This window comes from Sinohyriopsis cumingii, chromosome 6, assembly GCF_028554795.1.
Source record: "Sinohyriopsis cumingii isolate HCF-2022 chromosome 6, ASM2855479v2, whole genome shotgun sequence".
In the NCBI taxonomy this organism is placed as follows: Eukaryota; Metazoa; Mollusca; class Bivalvia; order Unionida; family Unionidae; genus Sinohyriopsis; species Sinohyriopsis cumingii.
This window is the reverse complement of record NC_142966.1, coordinates 91,234,899-91,259,571: the sequence shown is the minus strand read 5'-3', so window position 1 is coordinate 91,259,571 and position 24,673 is coordinate 91,234,899. Positions and strand designations below refer to the sequence as shown.

General features: G+C 36.3%; 1 protein-coding gene across 2 annotated transcripts; it reads left to right on the top strand.

The window, feature by feature from the left end:
* The first annotated feature begins 13,869 nt into the window (after window positions 1-13,869).
* On the top strand, window positions 13,870-19,366 carry LOC149797436 (uncharacterized). 2 transcript variants are annotated; one of them, XM_089962234.1, is made up of 2 exons: window positions 13,870-13,967; window positions 16,958-19,366. In XM_089962234.1, the coding sequence occupies exon 2, from the start codon at window positions 16,958-16,960 to the stop codon at window positions 18,461-18,463; it is 1,506 nt and encodes a 501-aa protein (XP_089818360.1). In that variant the 5' UTR covers window positions 13,870-13,967; the 3' UTR covers window positions 18,464-19,366. The 2 variants fall into 2 exon arrangements, with proteins under 2 accessions (XP_089818360.1, XP_089818359.1); XM_089962233.1 differs by lacking the exon at window positions 13,870-13,967 and adding an exon at window positions 14,335-14,466.
* The last annotated feature ends 5,307 nt before the right edge of the window (window positions 19,367-24,673 follow it).

Genomic DNA, 24,673 nt, shown 5'->3' with positions numbered 1-24,673 from the left:
GATTTCAAAGAGTTATGGACCGTGATGAATTGGAGCAAAATATCAGAAGGGTTTGAATCTTGGATACTTATTTTTATTTAAAAAGGCATCCTTTTCTAGCTATGCAAAAAAGGAAAGTGATGTAATATATCTGTATTTGTCAATGTGTCAGGATAGGGAGGGGGGATTCAAAGAAGTTGTAATTATGTTTATCTTATTATTGATGTCAATGAGAAATTTCCCACGGGTTTCATCTCCCCTGATGTATATACACAAGGGTACCAACAAAATAAAATTCTGTTCCGGCTTGTTTGTTTGAAAGCCCAGGTTAACTAAGGTTTCTTTGGTTTTGTTACATGGTTAACACAAGAGTGTAAATTTTAATGTTTAATTTTTAACAAATTCAGACATATTCATGTATAAACGGTTACCAAATTAATGATTTAAAAAGATCTTGCCGATGCAGATCAGGAAATAAATGCATAATAATTCAATTTCAATATTTCACTAGGTAAATTCGAACGTTGAAAAAAGGCACTTTTCTTTTGGTGGTATCTATGAAGAAACACTCCTGTGAATGTCGGATAGTTGCCCCCGTCTATAGTTTCTGATGAATTGTTATTTTTCCTGGTTGTAAAGCGCCTGGCCTATGTCCATTACAGTTTATACAGCAAACTTCACAAGTTCCGATTTTTTTTAAACAAGAGATCACTTCTATTTAGGCATTATGGGATTGCGAACTACAAGGATGATTTACTTACATCCGAAATCGAAGAGTTATACAACGTGCAAAACTACGCACCTCCGAAAATGATGATTTGCCAACGGAAGTGCTTTTACAAGCATCGCAATTTTACGCTTTGCAAAAGCACATATTAACACACTTTTCTGAAAGAATTCTGCTTAGTTTAAAATTACTTCCAAGAGATGTATTAAATCGACTTAGTCAGTCATGAAAATTAACAAAGTAATGGGGCAAAGTGTTTGGAACTAATTTGTTGCTATTAACATACGGAGGTGACCTCAAGGCTGGTCAGCGTAGGGATAATATCCAAAATTAGAAAATCGCCAGATACCTATAGTCGACACGTATTTAGAAGTTGTCTGCTTCAAAGACAAATTGTGCTATTTATTATGGATTGTGATGTCCTGAATTCAAATATGACAATTAAAACAACTGATTGAATATTGTTTCCAAGATAATTAGGTTTTTACATTTTACGTCTGTGTATATTGTGTAGATAGCAGAGTTTTAATCATAAATTGTAAACGTGGGTCTTTTCATGTGTATATGGTTGCTGTACATGATACTATTTCACCTGTACTGTTTATGTAACACTTTAAAAAAACAGCGAAAGGGTTATATAAATAAAATTTATTATGAAACAAAAGGCAAATGTCTGTAATGTATATATAAGTACATAGTTTAGTCCTCATTCAGTGTCTACTCAGCGCTTCTTGGCTTGTCTCTTACATTCATTAAATGGGGCTATTCTCTTGTCACTGTCCAGCAAAACTATGCAAGCATGGGTTCATTTGTCCTGATAGCGTTTCTCCACTCTTGCCATATCTTGGTGAAATTGCTCGCCGTGTTCGTAGCTCACTGCGCCGCATGAGAGTACAAAAAATATATTTTTAGAGACATCCAAGACTTCTGTATGCCTTGATGAGGTTTTCCACCAACTCCCTGTAGTTGTCTGCCTTGTTGTTTCCGAAAAAAATTTGTTTCCACTAACTGGAAGGCTTCCTATGCCATCGTTTCCTTGCCACGCAGCGCCCAGTCAAATGCATCATCTCGAAGAAGTTCACAAATCTGATGACCCAATGAAGACACCTTCCTTTATCTTAGCTTCACTTAAACTTGGAAAGTTTCCACGGAGGTACTTGAAAGTTATTTGTGTTTCGTCCATGGTCTTGACAAAGTTCTTCATCAGACCCAGCTTGATGTGCAAGGGTGGTAACAAAATCTTCCTTGATTCAACAAGTGGTTGATGCTGAACACCTTTCCTCCCAGTCTCTAATGGCTGTCGGAGTGGCCAATCTCTCTTGATGTAGTGGGAATCTCTCGCACGACTATTCGCAGAGAAAACAGCAGTACTTTGTGTATCCAGTCTGCAGAACAAGGAAGAGAGCACGAACCTTCAAATCACCACAAAGCTGCCACTGATGATGGTCATAGTTTATGCACCTCAGAAGTTGTTCATGTCTACATAGGTTTCCTTCATAAAGACTGCATGACCAACGTTATCATTTTGCAGCAAAACATATTTAAGAATCGTCTTTGATGAATCAATGAACAGCCTCCAATCATCTGGATCATGAGCGATGTTGAGGGCTGCCATCACACCATCGATGTTGTTGCAAGCTACATGATCACTTTCCATGAAGAAGAATGGGACAAGATCCTTTTGACAGTCAAGGAATATGGAAACCCTAACATCACCTGCCTGGAGACTCCACTGATGTAGTCTGGAGCCCAACAATTCTGTCTTAATCTTGGATAGTTCCAAATCCCTGGCAGGGTCATTCAGTTTACCTTGAGAAAATATGGGTCATGTGACATTGATGGTTCAGGACTAGAAGTTTCATCCTCTTCCTCTTCCTCGTCTGACTCAAGTGAGAATGATTCTGGTGCATATGAACCGGTAGTCCTTCTCCGTGGGATATTGGGCGTATAGCTGATGGAATGTTTGGATAATGCACAGTCCACTTTTCTTCTTTGACACACCTTTCCCAACTGGATGCACTATGCAGAAGTAACAATTGCTAATATGATCTGTTGGTTCTCTCCAACTCATTGCACTGCAAAACGCATAGATTTTCTTTTCCTGTTCGATCACTGGCGAAGATTTGTTGCACGAGTGTTGCAGCATATGTGTGGGGCCCACTTTATGTCCTGATCTCCAATTTTGCAGCCAAAATAAAGGTGATTGGCTTTCTAAAACATAGTGGTTATGCTGCGCTTTTGTGATGCAAACGTCACATCGCCACAAATATAGCAGAAGTTATATGCATTGTTCACACAAATACGATGCATCTTTGCTCACTCTGGCTAAACAGAACTGTGTCCCTTTGCAAAATCAAACACTGACAAATAAGAGAGCACGACATAAATCCAGCCGAAGATGTATTTTAGTCATTTCTGGTTTAAATTGAGACCCTTTTTCTTTGTAACTAACTTATCCTTCGCCATTCCCAAGTCAAGGGTCGTATCTACTGACCCAGTATCATATCGTTAAAACTAGAGCCAATCAACAATTTGACATCATTTTCGTTCTCGTTGACCCAGAATTAGTATAGTTTGACTTAATTTATTTCGGAAGCATTTTGGCTGTAGACCAGTGGCAGTGTCGCTTATGTAGCGAAGTAGCAGAACTAATCTTCACTATTCTCAGTCAAAAATGAAATTAAGGTGTGACAGAAATAAAAAGGAAATAATGTTTCGCCCTGGTAATTGGTTTCTAACTCCCATGTCCATACCTCACAGTCTTCTTCGGGCTAAATTGTTTGGTCCGTTACCAAATCTAAAAGAAATTAAATGACTTAAGTTATATAATGATCTCCTGAGAGGAGGAAGCAGAATTAACTTTGTCATATTAACAAGTTAAATGAGTATTTTGGTAGAGATAACAACATAAAATTATTCCACAACTAAAAAGCAATGTTTGGCTTTGATATTGGCTTTGCAACTTTGAAGTGTATGTTAGTTCAGCTCCTTCTCCAATTATTGTATTCTGTGATTCCAACCACCTTACTTTCAGTAACAAAATGAAAAGCTCAAATCAGAGATTGTTGAAATAGAGCTTAATATTGCCATAACACAAGTTTAACATTAGGACATCAAAAGGAAAACATAACCTGTTTGCAGGTACACTCTCATGTGTATAGAAGTATTATATTGATGAATGTATAATTTTTGTCATTCATATGACATCTACCTATGCACTTTTATTTACTATTTTATGATACGTGTATTTGACTAATACGTAAAAGAAAGCTTTGTTGTATAAAATTCTTTTTCGTTATGATGGGAATTGTTATGTATATTTAATTTATATTGTGTACTTATCCTATGTCCATGATTGAGGATATAGTTTTTGTGTGTACCCGGATTGTTCATGTTTGTAGGTTACTAATAAGTTGTTTACTGATATCTGAGTACAAGGCCAAGCCTAATTCCAAATTTATGAAGTTTTGGAAGAAAACTTGAGACTCACAAAATGGTCATTTTATTGTGTCGTAGGTTTTAATATAAGGTTGTGGTAAACAAATTATTAGTATTTATTTTAATGTCAGCCTGTCGAATAATTTTTAGTTGTGTTCATATATAATTTTAGGACGAAAGCACTATTTTGGGATTAGTGTGAATTTCTCGATTACATCATTGGTACATTAGCCTATTCAAGACTATGTTCACAAATGTTTGAAATCATAATAAATTTCCATCTCAGGTATAAACAGAGCATCAGAGTTTCTCTTAGAACCATTTTGACATGAGTAGGCACATGGCAAATGAGGGGCCCCGAGTGGCCGAGTGGTCTAAAGCGCTCTTCGTTACGGATCACTGCCATCTCACCTCTGTCTGCGGCGGTTCGAGTCTAAGATTCAGCCAATGTGGGCATGTGAGAAAGCTTGCCAGTAGCTTCTCGTGGGTCGGTGGTTCTTTCCGGGGTTTTCCGGGTTCTTCCTCCACCATTAATACTGGCCGCCATGTATAGCCCATCGTGCTGAAAAATGGCGTTAAACCCCACAACAACAACAACAACATGGCAAATGTTACGATGATATTACTCCTTATACTTGCTGAATGTAGCGTTGTGAAATCGATCGTCTTGGGTGACACTGATCGATCCGATGTGGAAGAGGTCCGAATTAGCCTAGAGGACGAGAAAGCCAAAGGACCGCTTATGCTGAATACTATGTAGGTGTTAATGTAACAAACTGAAGGCCTGAAACGAAAGGCTGATCAACGGATAAGTCATGGTAATAATTCACCTCTTTTGTCTGCAGATCGAATATCAGACGTATTCAATTCGTCTCGTCATTTTTTGCTTAAATGTATGAAAACCAATAATTTGATTCGCTTCACTAACAGATGTATCAAAACCAATAATTTGATTCGCTTCACTAACAGATGTATCGAAACCAATAATTTGATTCGCTTCACTAACAGATGTATCAAAACCAATAAAATGATTCGCTTCACTAACAGATGTATCGAAACCAATAAATTGATTCGCTTCACTAACAGATGTATCGAAACCAATAATTTGATTAGCTTCACTAACAGATGTATCAAAACCAATAAAATGATTCGCTTCACTAACAGATGTATCGAAACCAATAATTTGATTCGCTTCACTAACAGATGTATCAAAACCAATAAAATGATTATTTTCTCTAATAGATTAAAACCATAATAAAATAATATTAAGTGTTCGAACTTCACAATATGATAGACGATAACGACACTTTGCTAAGTTTTCGAACTCGTGAATTTAATTTATCAGCAACCTTCACGGCTCTTTTATGCCAGCCATCGCAGTAGCGCCGTGATGTCATGCCAACTATAAAAACCCTAATAGGGTACTTATTTGTATGGTTCCTACAATACATTATGAAAATTCAAATTATATTACAATATACACGTCTACCCAATCCATCGCTATCATGTCCCATTAACAATTACATTCTATAAATGTAACGTAGTTTGAAAGATTTGGAGAATTTGGTGACTTTGTCAACGGTTATGAGACAATTGTTTATCGACTTTTTAAAATTTTAGTTACTTATTTCAGGCTCACACAGAAATCGAACTTCGGTTACATCTAGTGTTGGCTTTGCCACTACACTATCTCAGCAGCTATATGCACCTCGGCAGAACGTGATTTTCTTTGACGTCGAGGTGAATGAAAGAAACAGCTATGATTCTTTAACTGGTAGATTCTGATGTTAGTATTCCTTCTCTGTAACAATTATGAAAACGGACAGTACGAACATTCATCTAGTCATCTCGAAAGACAAAGTTGAAACAGAAATGGCGTATTCAGTAAATGCACACTACGTACTAAGGTAGGTCACTGTGGTGACACTCTGCGCCATAGTCACAAGCTTTTGACACCTTATATTTTAAATCAGAGACAATAGTCCAGAAGATTTATCTCCGAATCTTCGGTTGGACATTCTGTCCAAAACTTAGTTCAAAACGAAATAATCCTAATGATTCATTAATTGATTCCCTAACAGCAAGCAAATGCAAGTGAACGCCCTCCTCCCAAATTGTTCCTGTATTAAATCAATAAAGTTGAATCATATTTTTCAATGTTTGATGACATATTTCTAAAACCCCTTGTCTTTCAGGCTGATGGACAGAATAATTATACTGGTGGATGCCTAATTCATGCACAACCTTTTGTAAATTTCCAGACATAACATTTTACCCTTGATCAGATTGGACAGATTGGGAAGGTCGAAAGGTGAAGAAAAAACCTTGACCAAATCTTTAATGATGTTTTTAGTTTTACTATTTCTCAAAAGTAATTTCCTCTGTAAATCTCGTGGATGCACACATTATGGTCAATAAGTATTGGTTGTCTGACTTGGTCTTAGGTAAAGGATCCACAAAGTCTACCAATATTCTGCCAAATGGTTCGTCAAATGCAGGAATAAGTTGCAGATGAGCCTCAGGTATCTTCTGGTTGGGTTTTTCTTCCCTTTGACAAGTGTGACAAGACCTACAGTATTTAGAAACATCACTTTTAAGTTTCAACAAATAAAAATAATTCAGTATCTTGTAATAAGTCTTATTGACTCCTAAATGACCAGCCAAAGAAAGTTCGTGGTCTAGACCTAGATGTTCCAGTCGATATGACTTTCGAACGACATATTGATAACTCACTGATGCTTCCCCACCAATGGGTACATCAGGTGGACTCCATTCTCTCACAAGGACCCTGTTTTTCACAAAGCAGCAAACTGGTAATTATGTGGCTTCAGCTTCGCAAATAGCAGCCACAAAAAGAACGAGGTCGCAGGATCTATTCTTGTTCGAAAATGAGTGAGTGTCTTTGTTACCCTGATTAGAATAAAGAGAAAGGAGTAGCAAAAAGAGAATCAATGTGATCAATACTCTTGATTGATCACTATCAGGAGCAAACGTGACTTCATCAAAAGACTAACTAATAAATATGCCAGCTAACGGAATAGTATCCTGATCAACATCATTCTTAAGAGCGCTTTTTGCCTTATCTCTGTTAACTGCACGAACAGTATATATATATATATATATATATATATATATATATATATATATATATATATATATATATAAGGGATTTCAATCACAATGGGATCAGTTTTCTGATCTAAGCAAGGCTTGTCGGTTACAAATGGATTAACCGCGACATCGTCTCCAGCTAGATCATTGCCTAGTAATAAATGATTACCTTCGATAGCTAAAGAAAAAACTGTTCCGACTGTCACGGGTCATAATACTAAGTTTGATGCCAAATCAACACAGTGGAGAGGAAGCTAAAACAAAAGTCACACTCTACACCCTGAAGAAGAACACTGTCACTAGAAGAAGACTTCTTAGAAAAAAATGCAATGTACCTGATGATAAAATACTCTGAAACGCTATTTTTCATCCTGTAGCAATTAGAAATTATGCGCCCTGTCTATTTACAATAAGTGTACGTATGAAGAGATCAGGGTTTATGATCAGCCTTGCCAGACATTTGATTCCTAAAAGTTGTGCCAGATTGAGATTTGAGACTAAGATGATTTGGTACCAAAAACCTGCTGAGAAGAAGACTTATTGACAAATGAAACTTTTGAATAAAAGGAATAATCATCAGCTGTACCAGCAATAATTTCCAGCGTTTCGACATTTTATTCATCAGATATGTCTTGACAACACTATGGACACAATTCTTGAACTCTTCAACTTGTATGGATTGTATGAGATTATCGTAATCTGGATCAACCTTTCGCTGAGCACCACCTATCAAATAATTGTTTCTTTTCGTTTGGAAATTCAACACGGACTTATCCAGTTTCTTTTTTACAATTCCTAAATCTTTGTCGATATGCCTTAGGTACCAGCTCATAACCCTTCAAGATACATTCCCTAACTGCATCATGATCAGCAACTTGTAATACCAACACTGAAGTGTAGACTTCACGAGGCCTGTCATTAAGAACACTTTGCAATAATAAAATCAAATGCTCTCTTGTTCATTTCAAGTTTTCTGCAATTTTTGCAAAAGGAGGAAAGTATTTATCTACTTCTTTGTTCTGAAAAGTGGTACTAACCTAATATTTCTGGTAACATCAAAACCGGTACTTGTTTGTAAAGGGGAATTGATCCTTTCAATCTACTTTATATTGCATTTCCCTATTTTCTCTCTAAATTTGCATTTCATTTCCTTCCCTTCTTCTCTCTCTCACTCTCTGTCTGTGTCTGTCTGTCCCTCTCTCTCTCTCTCTCTTTGTCTGTCTGTCTCTCCATATATATTCTCCTCTTCTCTTTCTTAAATTGCAAAGACCATACTTTCTTTCTGAAGCTGAAGTTTTGCTAATTCCAAATACATCTGGCTATTTATGTGCAATTCCTTTAATTTCCTACCAAAACGAGAGACAGACTTATAAATCAAACTCAAAGCATCATCATCCAAAATTTTCTTTCCCACCAAATAAAGAACCAAAATAAGTATTGTTTCTTGCTTTATTAAAAGTACTTTTACTTTTGAAATATCAAAATGTCTGGCAAACTTAACCAACTCTTCCTTTAAGCATGGACTCTAACCCTTCTGGGCAGGATTTGAAACAATATTGACTGCACTAGATAACATCGTGAACGCTTGTTGCTTCCACTAAAGATGTTTGAAATGTGTGAAATAAATATCTTTATCAGGGAGAATGAAAATACATAATCAAGGTCAATTTAAATTTAAAACACAATTTTAATATCTTTGAAATGTTTTAAAGAAATTCAGATCCCGGATGAGACCCAAATTTCTGTTACGGCTTTATGGTCTTAAGCTATGCAACAGAAAAAGCACAACCAACCATTTTTTTCCCGAGAATACAAAGTGAAATATTAAAAGGAAATGATTAGATTATGAGCGAAAAAGATACAAAATAATCCCAAACGTTCATTCACAAGTCCAAAAGTAACGAGTGTTCCAAATGAATTCCAATATTAAATGTGCTGATGAACCATTAGTCTTAAATAGGTGGATGCACCAACAGTCTTGGTGTATGACAATGATATAATCCAGAATGTCTTTGAATAAATTCACAATAATCACAAAATAGCGTTTTAGTCCCCAAAGGCAGTGAGCAGTTTGTAATTCAAATAAATAATTTAAATGAATTTATTTCTCTCAAATTATATCTGAACACAACTAAAAGTGACCCCATATAATGATATAATGGGTTCGTTTACCACAATCTTATATAAAACCTAAGCCATTAAAAATGACGATAATGTGGGTCACAAGTTCGTTTCCAGAACATGGTACGTTAGTAAATAAGGCTAGACATTAAACTCATTTAAATATACACATATGACAAAAATCAGGTACACTCCAGAGTTCTATCCTCATTCATAAACGATGGTCAAGCAAGCACACGCTATAAACTAAATATGAATCTAAATTCACTTAGAGGAAATGAGCATGTGCATTGCTCTTACAGGATTTGAATGATACGAAAACCAGGATATATGCATTACTCTTTGTCAATTTTGGTAAGAAAAAAAATAGATTAGAACAGACACGTGTCTCTTAATGAACTGTGATTCTTTAGTTGTGCTAGATGCAGACTATTAGCATAATGTCTTATCAAGGTTTGGCTCCTTGAGGAACTGGGTGCTCGTTAATACTGCAAATGTTCAGAGTTTCAAAGGAAAAAGGTCATGGGTTTGGGAGACATATACTGCTCCGCTGCTTTGTTTATTGTGCATAGAGGAAATTATTAGAATTTAAATATTCTAGCTAGATACATTATTAAGAAAATTTATACATTCATCATAACTGATCATTTTTAATTTTTGTGTCAAAAAAATAGCACTGAATCTAAACCAAGAAAACTTGACTTTATTCCAGTCCGATGGTTTTGGCATCAGTTCTTCTTTAATCTGCTCGACAATGCATACATGTCTTTAGTTTATGGTTTTTCCTTTTCATTCAATCATCAATTATTTCTTACGTTCTTAGTTCTGAGTACAGGAAATATTATAAGATCTTAGACTTCATATAACTAGTAAAGGATGCACATACAGATGCATGTGAAAACACAGCAACACGTCTTATCGGTGGGTGCTGTTAGTACGGATGTCAAATGGCTCTTTCTTCATGCGAATTTCCACGCGCGCTGGGACCTTCAATCTTTCCGATTAGCTCCATGTGTCATGTTATCCCGCATCTTAAAATTCGTTGGCCTCTAATAGAGACTGCTCACCGAAAACCATCACACCTCTTATTTCTAAATAATCGTACGCATGCTTGAATAGATAGATGAAATAAAATCACGACACAGTAAAAGGATTGTTGTTGTTGTTGTGGGGTTTAACGCCATTTTTCAGCACACGATAGGCTATGTATGGCGGCCAGTATTAATGGTAGAGGAAGAACCCGGGAAACCCCCAGAAAGAACCACCGACCCACGAGAAGCTACTGGCAAGCTTTCTTTCATACCCACATTGGCCGAATCCTGGACTCGAACCCACGCAGACAGAGGTGAGATGGCAGTGATCCGTGACGGAGGCCTCTAATAGAGACTGCTCACCGAAAACCATCACACCTCTTATTTCTAAACGTGACGGAGAGCGCTTTAGACCACACGATAGGCTATGTATGGCGGCCAGTATTAATGGTAGAGGAAGAACCCGGGAAACCCCCAGAAAGAACCACCGACCCACGAGAAGCTACTGGCAAGCTTTCTTTCATACCCACATTGGCCGAATCCTGGACTCGAACCCACGCAGACAGAGGTGAGATGGCAGTGATCCGTGACGGAGAGCGCTTTAGACCACTCGGCCACTCGGGGCCCCTGTAAAAGGGTAAACTATCCTTGACATAAGACATTTAACCAGGACTAATCTCTGCTATAGCAACGTACAAAATAACAATGTCTCAATGGTTTTTACAGTGAAGGGACATTATTTATTCACAATTTTCCATAAACTTACTAGTCATAGGCGGTCAAATTTAGTATCATTTGAATTGGGCAAGAATAAAGACGGCATTAACGTTGATTGTTTTTTATGTGTACTGAATATTATTTCTAATCGAAGCGTTGTACAAATGCACTATAGTATATATAAAAAATACTTTCATCGCCTTTCTTGACTTTTTCGTATTTTCTTAACAATTGTCTTTTTCAAGCTGGCTGATAACCATAAATTCAATATTTATAAAATTCATTATATTTGAAAACAAACACTTTTTGCGATATACATTCATTCTAGATTGCAACTTGTCATTGTTTGTGTGAACTGATATCTTTGGAAAATGAGGATCTGGTCAAAACTCAAGGGACTGAAATGTGTGTTTTTTAATAAGAGTGTTGAATGTACACTAGGCATAAACTTCCAGCCATGACACACGAGAAACTTTGTCCAAGACAAATATTCTTAAAAGATACAATTCTCCAGTGACCTGGTGGTTAGAGTGCCCGCCTCGGATGCGGGAGGTTGCGGGTTCGAACCCAGGCCGAGTAATACCAAAGACTAAAAAAAAAATGATACCAGCAGCTGCCTCGCTAGGCACTCAGCATTAAGAGGTTAGTGTTAGGACTGGTAGACCCAGTGTCAGGATAATGTGACATGATGCTACATGTATGCGGCATGAAGCCCCATTGCTGGACATCACTATAAACTTGTCACACTGCAGATATCGTAGCGATATGACTGAAAATTGTTAAAGCTATGTATTAAAAAAAATCAAATCCAAAAGATACAATAACAAAACAAGACATAATAAACAGTGTAAGAATGAGACCTCCAGCATGATACCGGTTGTTTCTTAACTTATATTACCAGCAATTTTTATTAATGGAACGACTACAGGACATCAATTATTTTATGCAACATCGCGCGCGTGTGTGTGTGTGTGTGTGTGTGTTTACTAAAATCAAATTTCTTCTTAAGTCGCAACCTGCGTAGTCTGGGAGATATTTCATTAGATAACTGTTCTCCTTTGTTCAATGTTATGGGATACAGTTGTGCATACATCTTCGTGCCGCAGTTTCGTATTAAACAAGATACCGATCCTCTCTTTATTATTGTGTCGTATTTATCCATTCCATCGTGGAGATTTAATTTCTTTATCTAATCTCATATCTCCTAGGAAAAAGAAACGCAGGGCGGATCGAAAATTGTCTGATTATATAAATTACTTAAAAAACTAAAGTGTCCCTTTAGGTTTTAAAATTCACGCATGCCCTTCTTGTTGGATGCGACTCCCAGTTATTTAACTCAAGACGGCACTCAGCCTTCACTTCCTTTCTTTAAAGCCTCTTGAACTCCTCAGATCTAAGTCGTTACATCAAATCAAAAAGTTGGAGGCAAGCGTTAAATATAAAATTGACTTCTCAGGATACAACGTGATCTAAACTCAATCTCTGACACCATGGGAAAACTTACCACACATTTGACGAGCCTAAAAAGGCAACAATATACAGTCTTTGTTCAGAGATTACTTACAACAGGAAGATTCAACCTGTAAGTTGCTAGCGAATATGACAAAGAACATAAAGTTTCACAGGGAATCCCTCTCCACAAACTTAAATTTATACATTGTCGTAAACGTATCTTCGGTTGAGTCAAATGACGTCAGCCATTTCTCCGAAGGCCTAAACATTTCACATCCGCCAAAAACGGTCAGTGTACGATAACTCAAAGAATATTTCGCGGGAGAAAACACAGCGTATACACCCTTTTTAATTCTGATAGAAAGTAACTCGTTTGAAATGTTTCGTCTAATTAAGACCTGTACGAAGTAGTTTATATTAGAGCACACACACGAATTCCATTTGTTTGCACTAATTAATCTCTTTTTTTTAATTATTCAGTCAACCAGAAAATTTTAGTTGTATTTTTCCTTTTTTTCCTTTTAAAACAGTTTGTTTTGGAAGCATGCTCACGTCACATTAGGGGATAAGAGCAGTCGAAATCGGGCTTGTCTGGATAACATATGGTGGTAATTCCTGGTAGCCTTCGATCACAAATTTGCTCCCATCGAGGTAGTCCATTTCCCCAAAAATAGTACCAAGTTTCAACAGTGTGTTGCACAGTTGTAATTTTTTGAAATGTTAGAAACTATGCTGATAATAACATGGTACGCTTCAAATTTTACAAGTTTGTATAAATTGTTAAAATTGCATGCTCTGTGATGAACACAATGAATGCTATTATCAAGTGTCACCTAACTGCATTTCATTTAGGCGTTCTTTGGCTACTTCGCTTTGTAAGTCATTTTACCGTATCGTTACACAAAGGTGAGCACCCTATGCCACTTTCAAGATTGTATGCAAAATGCAACAAGACAGTCGACCCAGGCTGGCCTGTGTGAATATTGAACCAGCGATTTTTGAATTACGAATTCGACGCTCTATCGGCTGAGCTTACTCCGTCAATTAAAGGAACAAAGTACAACAAAGAATTGGTTATGATAAAACCCAAGGATATCAAGGTGGTCTGATGTCCGATATAGTCGGCTTAAGGAATGTTCAACTCGTTTCGTGAGTGGTTGTGACATTACAAACTCTTTGTTGTTGTACATGAAGCAGTAAATCGATAGTCCAAAGAGCCGTTAAATATATTTCCCCGTAGATCTGTAAGCAAGTTTAAGCTTGTCGTCCGAGGCAAACAACTTCACGTACAATACACAGCAAATCAATAAAGCAAAATGTCGGACATATATACGATCCCGTTGTAATGGTGTTATTTGTCCCTCGTGTTTTTCGAAATAAGAGCACACAAGGTAAGACTGAGTGGTTGCTGTAAAAATCTGTTTTTAATTCACCCATAAACAAAATTAAATATGTCGTATTATAGTTTTCCTTGCTCGGAAGAGTCAGAAGGCATAATTCATGCCGTTAGATCGGAAACACACACACACACACACACACACACACACACCAACGCGCACATAGAGATATATATAAAATGTTAATGACTAGCTTGTAAATGATGATATATACTTTTTATATATAACGTTGTGTATTATGGTATCTATAGGAAGAGTAAACAGATGACATCAGGGGGTGGGACTGCATCCGATCAACTCATGAATATTCATGTTTAAACGTAATGATCTTTGTCCTACCTGTTTATTTTTGGTGCACTAGTTGATAGACTATATATTTACATACATGACATACTACACAGGTGACTGGCTATTTAAACCTGGCATCATTACAAAATGTTAGAAACAAAATTGGAATTAACTGCAAGAAGATCGAACTGAACTCAAGATTTAAGTAAGTCGAAAGTATTTCATTTGAAAGAACAAAATAGATCTATTTGAACAGAACAAGTTTATGAAGCCGTTAATGTTCAAGTTTTCAGTTACACACTCATGTATCATTTCGGGATGTTCGTCTGTATGTCTTGAACAGAATAGTTTTTGCAGTAAAGTGAACGGAAATTAAACATTGAACAGACTATTTATTTCAGTAAATTTCAGCTTAAAATTTGTAATTATGATTACAATTTACAGATTTTCGCGGAGTGGGGATGTTGGCTGGTTGCCATTATTGTTACATTTTGCGTAGTTCCTTTCACCACATTAAAATCTGTATATATGGTTATTGTGTGAAAATGAATACGTTATGCTTGTTTTTGGTTTTGATACATGTTTGGCCTTTTTCTTTTAAAAAAATGAAAAACATAATTTTCTACTAAACAAGATACTTTCGTACTGGTTGGAAGACCTCATTACATCTTCACAGCGGTTATTCTGTGATGATTATTAATGTAATCGGGTGAGGATTTAGACAGTTTTTGTATTTTTTCGAAGAATCAATATACTGACATATGGTTAGTGTCTTTGAACTATGTAATGATAGTATATTGCTAGTCGTTTAACAATTAATATTAATCAATAATATATTGTATCCGTTATCTTTATTCACCTTTCTTAAAATCCAACTTTATCCACAAAGGTAAAAAGAGTTATTTAAACAATTAAAATGTCGACAACGAATGTGTTCGAAAGATTAAACGATACTTTCACCTTGCAAAGCTTGGTATGGCTATAGCCAAGTTCGATCCCTGCTGATAATGTTGTTGTTGTTCTTCTTCTTCTTTTTATTATTATTATTATTATTATTACCTTTTTAAGTGGAACACACATGGTAAGTGGTTTTCTGATCGAGTGATATTATTGGCACGCCCCGCCTATGTCACTATGTAGCCCCGCCCATGGATGATGACTAACCTACATCGAATCCTTGTTGCTATGGTGAGAACACAATCATTTGATAATAAATACCAACTTGATACATGTCATTTGACCTCGCTCATAAAGCCATACGAGGTCTATGGTTGAAAAACAAATTATACACAAGAACTGACGTATGTAGTTCGATTACAATGAAAGGAGTGATCTTTTGTTAAATTATTAACAAAGTAGTCATTGTACCCTTCTTTTAATTCGTTCATTTGTTGTAGTTATTTTTTTTTTTGTTGTTGTTTCTTTTTAAATTTCACCAATCGCAAATCCTTTTCTTCTAACAAACCAGGAACTATTCATTGTTATTCTCGCCCATTGTTTTGCGAATAGTTCCTCCTAAATCGAAACACAAGGTCACAGTAAGAGTACATATGGATTCAATGCTAAACTGTGGCATATGTCCACAAAAAAACGTAATTCACTAAATTGATTGAAGTACATAAATGTTTTCAGAGTGATCAGTAACTCTTTCTGTCCCACAGGACACCGCTAAAATGAATGAATGTAAATAACAAATGCTCCTGATTAAAAATAAATTTAAGGGACGGTTGAAAACCAGGGTGGGTTTCATCGTTATTATATACGCAATACAAAGTAGACGTTTTTACCAAGTGATGTAGTCGCTAATATCATCTTCATCGTCATCGTCTTCATTTAATCATCATATTTTAAACTGGCCCTAAAATCCACATATACAAGCTGGTCACATTTTCAATACCCAGCATGATACACAAAATGAACCTCCACATATCAGGTACCTCGTATATGTTGTTGCTGTTGTTATTATTATTAGTATTATTATTCCTAGTAGTAGTAGTAGTAGTGGTTTTAGTAGTAGTAGCAGCAGTGGTATCGAAATTTCTACTATAACGTTTTTGACTCAGTTCAATGTAATTAAAAACAAAATCTCAAATAATTTGCAGGAATCGATGGAGTTTTTAACAAGTAATTTGTTGCTGATGTTTAGTCCGGATTGACGAAGGCATTTTTAGGGAAGCTGTCCCATAGCATTTTAATAAATTTGGGACATTATGTACAATATAACTAACGCTTCCAAGCTATATCCTAATTTTATTATAATGATGATTATGATGATGAACACTATTATTATTATTATTATTCCGAAATAACAATGATCATTTATCAACATTTTATTGTCACAAAATCTTCATACCATCATATCCCCAAACAATACTGGACATTATCAGAAGTTTCGTAATCTTTGAAAAGAGAATAATCTTTGATGAGCAGATCACTGAGTCAGTCAAATTATGGACTTTCGTTCGCAGTTTGTTAAGACCCAAAATGTCTGTACGAAACATGAAAGACAACCACTGATCAAAGTAATGACTATTAGGTAATATCTTTGTATGCTTAACTCTACATACACAAAGAAATAAATAAAATAACAAATAAACGGTTGCTCAACTTCAGTATATATATATATATATATATATATATATATATATATATATATATATATATATATATATATATATATATATATCTTTCCTCAGATGGCTACAGGTGAGGATGTCCCTGACGCAGCTGTAAATAAGAGAAGTCTTGTCGTGGATGAAGCTGCCTTTGAAGAACAGTTTCTCCGCTGCAACATTTGCCGTGAGAAATTTGACCAGGCGGACAAATGTCCTAAATCTCTGCCCTGTAACCACACGTTTTGCCTGCCCTGTCTAAAGCAAGTCTTTGATCATAACCAAGAGAATTCTCGCCGCGCACAGTTCGCCTGGACTGACGATACCTTCGATGGCATGCTTAAGTGTCCCACCTGCCGAGTAGAGATCTTCTTAAGCAGAAGTGAAATATCCGCCCTGCCCAATGATCATCGAGTCATTCAAATGATGGACTTTCTTTCGCAGGTTGTTGTCAAGACCCAAAATGTCTGTACGAAACATGAAAGACAACCACTGAATTTTTTTTGCCGAACATGTCTTGGGCCGGTGTGTCGTGACTGTACTGTTCTCGATCATAAGGAGGCGCAGGGTCACAAAATTGTTGACGTGTCTGAGGCATTGAATGAAAACAAGGAGGAATTCAATAACATGGAGAACATAGGAAAGCAGCTATTAGGAAACATGAAATCGCGCTCCGACTCCCTGGCCAATTCTTCCAAGAGGCTGGACTTGATTGAACGACAAATCAGAAGCCAGATCAAGGACACATTTATCGAATACAGACTGTTGCTAGAAAGACGCCAGGAAGGTCAGATCAAAATACTGCACGAAATGATCAAAGAACGAAAGTCAGCGATAAATTCCAGATTTGTAGAAGTATGCACCAAGGGTTCAGAGCTTCAGAAATTGTTTGATACGTTCACTAAAGCGAGACAGGCAAACGATGTGCAGAAGCTGTTCAAGGTTCATCAGAAGATGAAAGAGAAGCAAGATGCATATGCTGATATAGCCAACGCTAATGATGATAATCTGTTCGTGTCCTGCAAGTTTGAAGTAGAAAATGAGGGCCAGTTTTTGTCCGAGATGAGTTGTCTGGGAGAGGTCACCTCCAAACCCGATTTAGATTTGAAAAAACCGGTTCCCGCCCATCAGCTGGTTGTACTCGATATGGAAGAGAGACGCTATCAAGAAAGCACGCAGCTTCCAGACTCTCAGGAGTGTGACGATCTGATAGTAACACACGTTGAGCAAAGTACGCTCCGAGAACGACCTTCGAGATCAAGGCCATCACGTTACCGAGACGATGATCCGGATGCCATGGATCATGAAGAAATAACTTCATCCTACCTTATGCGCATTGCTTCTCGTCTGAATGCAACTAACGCCAACCTGTCAGAAGCGATCCTGGGCATAACTCCGGATTCCAGCTCAGAACAGCAATCGGATCAAATGCCGCATCCACAGAGTTCCAATGGGTCAAGACGAGGTCAAAGGTCAAGAAGGTCACAAAACCAGGACAGCGTGAGAGTGATACGTCACCCACTCGAGCTGCATAACTATACATCGTCCAGATATTCTAGTTCGGACAATCGACGAAATGAAGATAACTGAAATGATGATTTATGATTTACATTACGTGCATTTAGTTTTAGCATTGTAAATTTAGTAGAAATGCTAGAGGTGAGTGTTCATTTCAGAGGTTGCTTTCTTCTTAAGTGTGTGTAGCTACTAAATGGGTTGTTTCGCGACCGGGCAGCTTTCCCTACTATGGGCGCAAAACAAACATCAACAAAAGTACAGTGAAGGGCACATTTTATGTCCACCCGGTGTTTAATTTTACTCCGTGAAAGCACTCGTAGGGGATGGATGTCTCTGGGCATTATTAACCAACGACCCTAAATAACACTGAACCCTAAATAACCTTGACCTCAAGGTATGCATTCTTAAACTTATCTTGGAAAACCATTATTTTTGTATTAGCCTTACCATGACGCGTGTGTGTGTGTGATTTAGATTTTTAACGTAGCTTTAACAATTTTTCAGTCATATCGCTACGATGTCTGCAGTGTGATGTCTAGCACTGGGGCATCATGCCGCAGACATGTAGCATGATGTCCCCACCCAGTCACATTATCCTGACACCAGGCCGACCAGTCTTAACACTAACCTCTTAATGCTGAGCGCCAAGCTAGGTAGCTGTTAGTACCATTTTTGTAAGTCTTTGGTATGACTCGGCCGGAGATCGAACCCACGGCCTCCCGCATCGGAGGCGGACGCTTTAACCACTAGGCCACCGGAGCGGTTACCATGACACTGACTTTGAAATATATATAAAGAATACAAATCATATGGTGAATAACAATCCTTTCAAGTGCACTGGATCCAGCAAGGGATCACGTATGTCAGGGATTGATTACGATAAATGCAATAAACTGACAACGAACAGTGCGAAACTAGTATCTAACCAGCCTGAGCGCCTTCAACTCTTTAATGAGTTTTTTTTTCAAAGGCAAATACAAAACATAGACAAAACAAAATAATAAAACAGAAAAACGGTTGTTTGCGAAACTTTACATGGCTGTTTTGCAAACATAACCGTTTTTCTGTTTTATTCGTTTTTCTTGTCTATGTTGTGTATTTGCCTTTGAAAAAGACTCAACAAAGAGTAGAAAACGCTCGGGCTAGTTAGAAACTAGTTTCGCACTGTTCGTTGTGAGTTTATTGCATATATATATATATATATATATATATATATATATATATATATATATATATATATATATATATATATATACGGCTTTCAAGATCCGAGTTCTTTCAGCACGCAAATTTTGAGTGTAGAATACGACTGATGTTCTCCCTCTCTCCATTAGGTATTTATTATGCTGAAAGAAACATTCATAACTTCGATGTATTTTTTTTCTTCATAAATACAAACCTTATGCGAGTTTATGAGTTTTGAAGTATGTGATGCCTTATTCGTTAGCATAATGGAACACGAGTCTCTATTGATTGACGTACCCTGGCTGTTGGTGTCGCGCTAGCCGTAGTAAAATTACTAATAGGTTTCTTACAATGCATAAATCAATTTCTGACTAGACTCTTCATAACCTTGACTTCTGACACTTATACGTACATACAAACGTATGGGAAACGTAATAACAAAACTGACATTAAAACATTACACACTGCAAATCTTGCCAAACGAGCCCCCCCCCCCTTCTTATTACCATTTCAAAAAACGTTATATTATAACATTGACTTATATCTAGTTTTCTTTCTTGTGAGCACATGACGCTTTTGAAACCTTCGGTTAAAAGATATAAATGACTGTCCACATCGCTAAACACACACATTCGGTTGTTTTGTGCGGAGAAATACGAGTTGTACTACAAGTTACAACGCTATGATTAAAAATCATCAACAAGAATGTTTGCGCAAGTTTTCTGGTGCCCTCCCTGGACCCTAACAACCTCAAACCCACTCCCCAAAACAAAACAAACGTACAAATAGAGCCGATGACCGATTCAAGAGTTCAAATACATACTTATGCAATCCTATAAATTAAATAAAAATCGTTGGTATCTAAAACTAATTCTCAAAACCTACAACTTTAAAACCTTGCATATGAAAATAAACATACATAAAGAAAAAGTTTGTTAGTCTTTTTTTGTGAACAAAATAAAATGATTTTTTTTATTTCAGGTGTTGGGCCCTTGGTGTATTGTAAATATTTGATGGCATATATTCATTCCTTAGGCTGACTGCAAGTTGACATTTACTTAATCTTTTTTACAGCATGAAAACTGCTAAACTTCAAGGTAATGTGGCCTAATTACAAACCATGTATACTGTGAACTGATGTTGTATTTATAAGGTACTAAGTTTTGGAGATATTTGTGTCCATTTGAACCTCAGACTGAAACGTCTAAATAATAGCATATGTCTCTATGAGCAAATGACCCAAAAGCAAATCCTAAGAAGCTGATTTCAATACAAAGGGAAGCACCTAACCATGAACTTATAATGTCCTACATTTAACTGATGGCTGTATTACCCCCAAAGATGCAATTTACATACCAAATTATGTGAATCAAGAGTGTCCAAGAAAATTAACAAAACACAAAGGTTAACCAAAATAACTGGGCATTGAATCATATAGTCTAGTGACCAATTTCCACTGAAAGCTGCGGTACTCCAAGTAATAGATCTGATTACCAACTTAAGTGACTACCATTAATATTTTCTGAGAAACTGACCTAATCACAAACCATAACCAAGCGAAAGTGAAGTCAATATGAAGGAAAGCAAATGTCATTGAATAAACATACATACATTGATGTTTTTCCCCACTAATTGCAGTATACTCCTCATGACACACTTATATACCAAGTCATGGGTCTGAGAAAATAAGCTAAACACTAACATTAACCAAAATCACTGCACTGTAAAATACAGATCAGTAACCTACTTTCCAATGAATCATCTAGTACTCCATGACACTCAACTATGCATGCAATAGTTTAAGAGAAAATCTAAACACAAACCTTAGCCTTGAGAAACTATAAAATATTTGTCACAATAATCAAAATTTTCACTGATGGTTGTAGTACTCCTCATGATGCAATTACATATCAAGTTATGTGAATCCAAAAGCAATAGTGATTGAGATACGAGTTCATCAAGTCACGTGAATCCAAAAGCAATAGTGCTTGAGATAAGAGTTCATCAAGTTATGTGAATTCAAAAGCAATAGTGCTTGAGATAAGAGTTCATCAAGTCATGTGAATCCAAAAGCAATAGTGCTTGAGATAAGAGTTCATCAAGTTATGTGAATCCAAAAGCAATAGTGCTTGAGATAAGAGTTCATCAAGTTATGTGAATACAAAAGCAAAAGTGCTTGAGATACGAGTTCACTGGACAATGAAATATAATAAATATTGTACGTTTCAGTAAATGGTACAATTAAATACCAAGGTATGTAACTCTACAAGCAACAGTACGTGAAATAAATGCAAACATAATCAAACAGAAATTCAGCTAGATTTGTGAAATGAATGCAGACAATCAAACGGAAATTCAGCTAGATTTCACTGATGGATGTAGTACTCCACATGATGCAGTTTTAGGTGAATTCAAATGCAACAGTACCTGCGAAAATGAACTAAACACAAAGGTTAACTAAAATTATGGGATTGTAAATAAAGATCACAACGACCTGTTTTTCATTAAAATATGTAGTTCTCAACATGACACATGTAAAAACCAACTTAGTCCATAGGCAAAAGAGTGCCTGAGAAAACAATCAAAATACAAAGGTTAATCAAAATCAATTGACACTGAAATATACGTGTTGTACTCCATGTAATATTAAAATAGCAACTTGTGCTACTCTACAAGCAAGTGTCACAGAAAATGACCTTAGTGCAAACCCTAACCTGAGTCTTGATGCCACAAGAATGGACAGATGGACATCAATGATGAAGGCAATAAGCCAGAATTACATTACAATCTGGTCAGTGCAAATATTCTTTTACATGCATCTTGCTACCTTTATTTACAAGCAGTCAACATTTTCTTGCAGAATGGGCAATGTAACTGAAATTCATACTGCATATAAATAAAACCTCTCCTAGTACACGGTTACCTAGAAAATTACTTTTTCATGAGATGTATATTAACTGTACCCTATCTTAGTCTTGCACATAAAAACTGAACCATAACTTTATCTGTTCTTAGTGTGCAAATTTTTTTAACACACACACACTTCTTACATGAGAACTTTCTTTCAGTCGAGTTTTCAAGTAGCTTTCTTATATCTTGGTTGGTAACTGGATTTTTTTTTCAAATTGAAGATTCAGCATGCATCAGGATTGAAATAGCAATAAAATCTTGAATTCAAGGAGTCTTTTTCTTGGTAACTGTCAAAGTTACAAGTCTCTCAAGTCCTTGTGTGATGGCATAAAAATAGTAACATTCAAGCAATGCAGCCCACAGAATACGTGTCAACAATTAGCACAATGTTTTGATATTAATGAAAGAGTATATTGGAGACTGATCTAATATTCAATTTCAAATTTCTATTTAACAAAAAATGAGACTACATGACACAGATATCCCTGCACAATATGTTGCAATTAAAGAGCAATATTCTAAGTGAAACAGGAAACTTGGCTATGCCTCCTTACTATCAAGCTTTGTGCAACATTTAGTTTCAATTTATGGAGTCCTTTAAATAGTATTTAGTGGAAACAGAAGACAAAGTTCCAAGAAAAATGTGGACCAAAAGTTTAGTGAATATCAAACTTTACTTATGTAATTTTAACGCAAAAATCTGACAAACCTGACAATCCAAGAAGTACTTCAAAAATTATTGGTAACACTGTATGCCTCTTCAGCAATAGATGCCAGGCCCAGGGGCATAAATTATAAACCAGATCTAGTTTACAATGTATTAAATAAAGACTAAAATAATGGCATCCAAGATGAAAGCAGGATATCACATTATTTTATGATCCTTTCTTGTTTAATGGAGTTTTCACTTCATTTGAAAGCATTACTATGACACCAACTGAACAAGAACAGACAGTGTACTTAAAATTATCATTTCATTCAAAGTTCAAGGGAGATAAGCCAAAACTTGCATTACTGCACCATTCCTGGCATTTCATACAATAATTGATAAACGAAAGGAAGAAAAATGAAACCCCGGTGGAACAGCTTTTTGGTAGGATATTTAGCAGCATTTGGGTTGTAAAGCAGTATCAAAAGGTGGGTTGTAATTTTGATGATTATTCAGAAGAAGGCAAGAATCAACTTAGCTACTGGTGCAGCCAAATAAGTCACAAAATTAATACAATCAAACAAAGAAATATATGAAATGCTACATCTCATTTCCCCCTGGAAATATTCAAAATACCTAGCAATGTAACCAAAGCAAGAAAAGCAGGTCACTGTGACACTCTTTTTATGTGTGACAATGTTCCAATTATGTTTAACAGCCATGTAAGCAAATGTGCTGAAGGAATGTAGTCACTAAAGCATACAATTTAGATCAATAGTTTGTTTATGCCATGATGCATCTCAAGATTAATTAATTTTCTTGACTGTATAAATAACGGTACAAAAGAAGAGAACTACATGCAAACAGAGTGCTCTGAATAGCATATTATAATCTGCCCAATATCCTCATCGTAGATAACTTAAAATTTTCTACTCAAACTGATTTTATTCTTTCAGTCACCCCATTAATAGTTTCTTTCTTACTCCAAGTGTAAGCCATGTACAAAGTTTGGTCCCAGCCTGTGATGTAGATCTAACGCTATTGTGTAGACACTGTTGTTCTTTTTGCAGTCAACAACTAGAGTTATTGTGCAAAAATGTAATTAACAGATGGAAAGGACAAATGGAGATCATGACAGAATATGTGCTGCCTTATGGCAGGTATATAAAAACTAAATGCAATCAATTGAGCATAAACAAGACACCCAAGTGAACTGATATGGCTCACATGAATTACATCACTTAAGAACAATGTTGCATGGGGTATACAAAAAGGATAAATAATCTGTGCCATGTGGCTAGAAAGAGACTTCTGAACAGGTACATGATTGGTCAATTGTGTACTTGATTGATTTAATAGCTATGCTTATGTCTTACATACATAGGTGAAACTAACTGGTTTCAAAATTCCTGACTTGAACAGTTGACCATAACCTATGTAAACTATTTTCCAACATTTACATCACACCGAGTTTAGTTACTTTACTTTACGCTAAAAGAATTATTCTAAAAGAAAATGCAACAAACAAACTCATCCAA

What these genes read in the sequence shown, in the direction of transcription:
- LOC149797436 (XM_089962234.1), top strand. Translation starts at nt 16,958, where the DNA reads ATGGCTACAGGTGAGGATGTCCCTGACGCAGCTGTAAATAAGAGAAGT.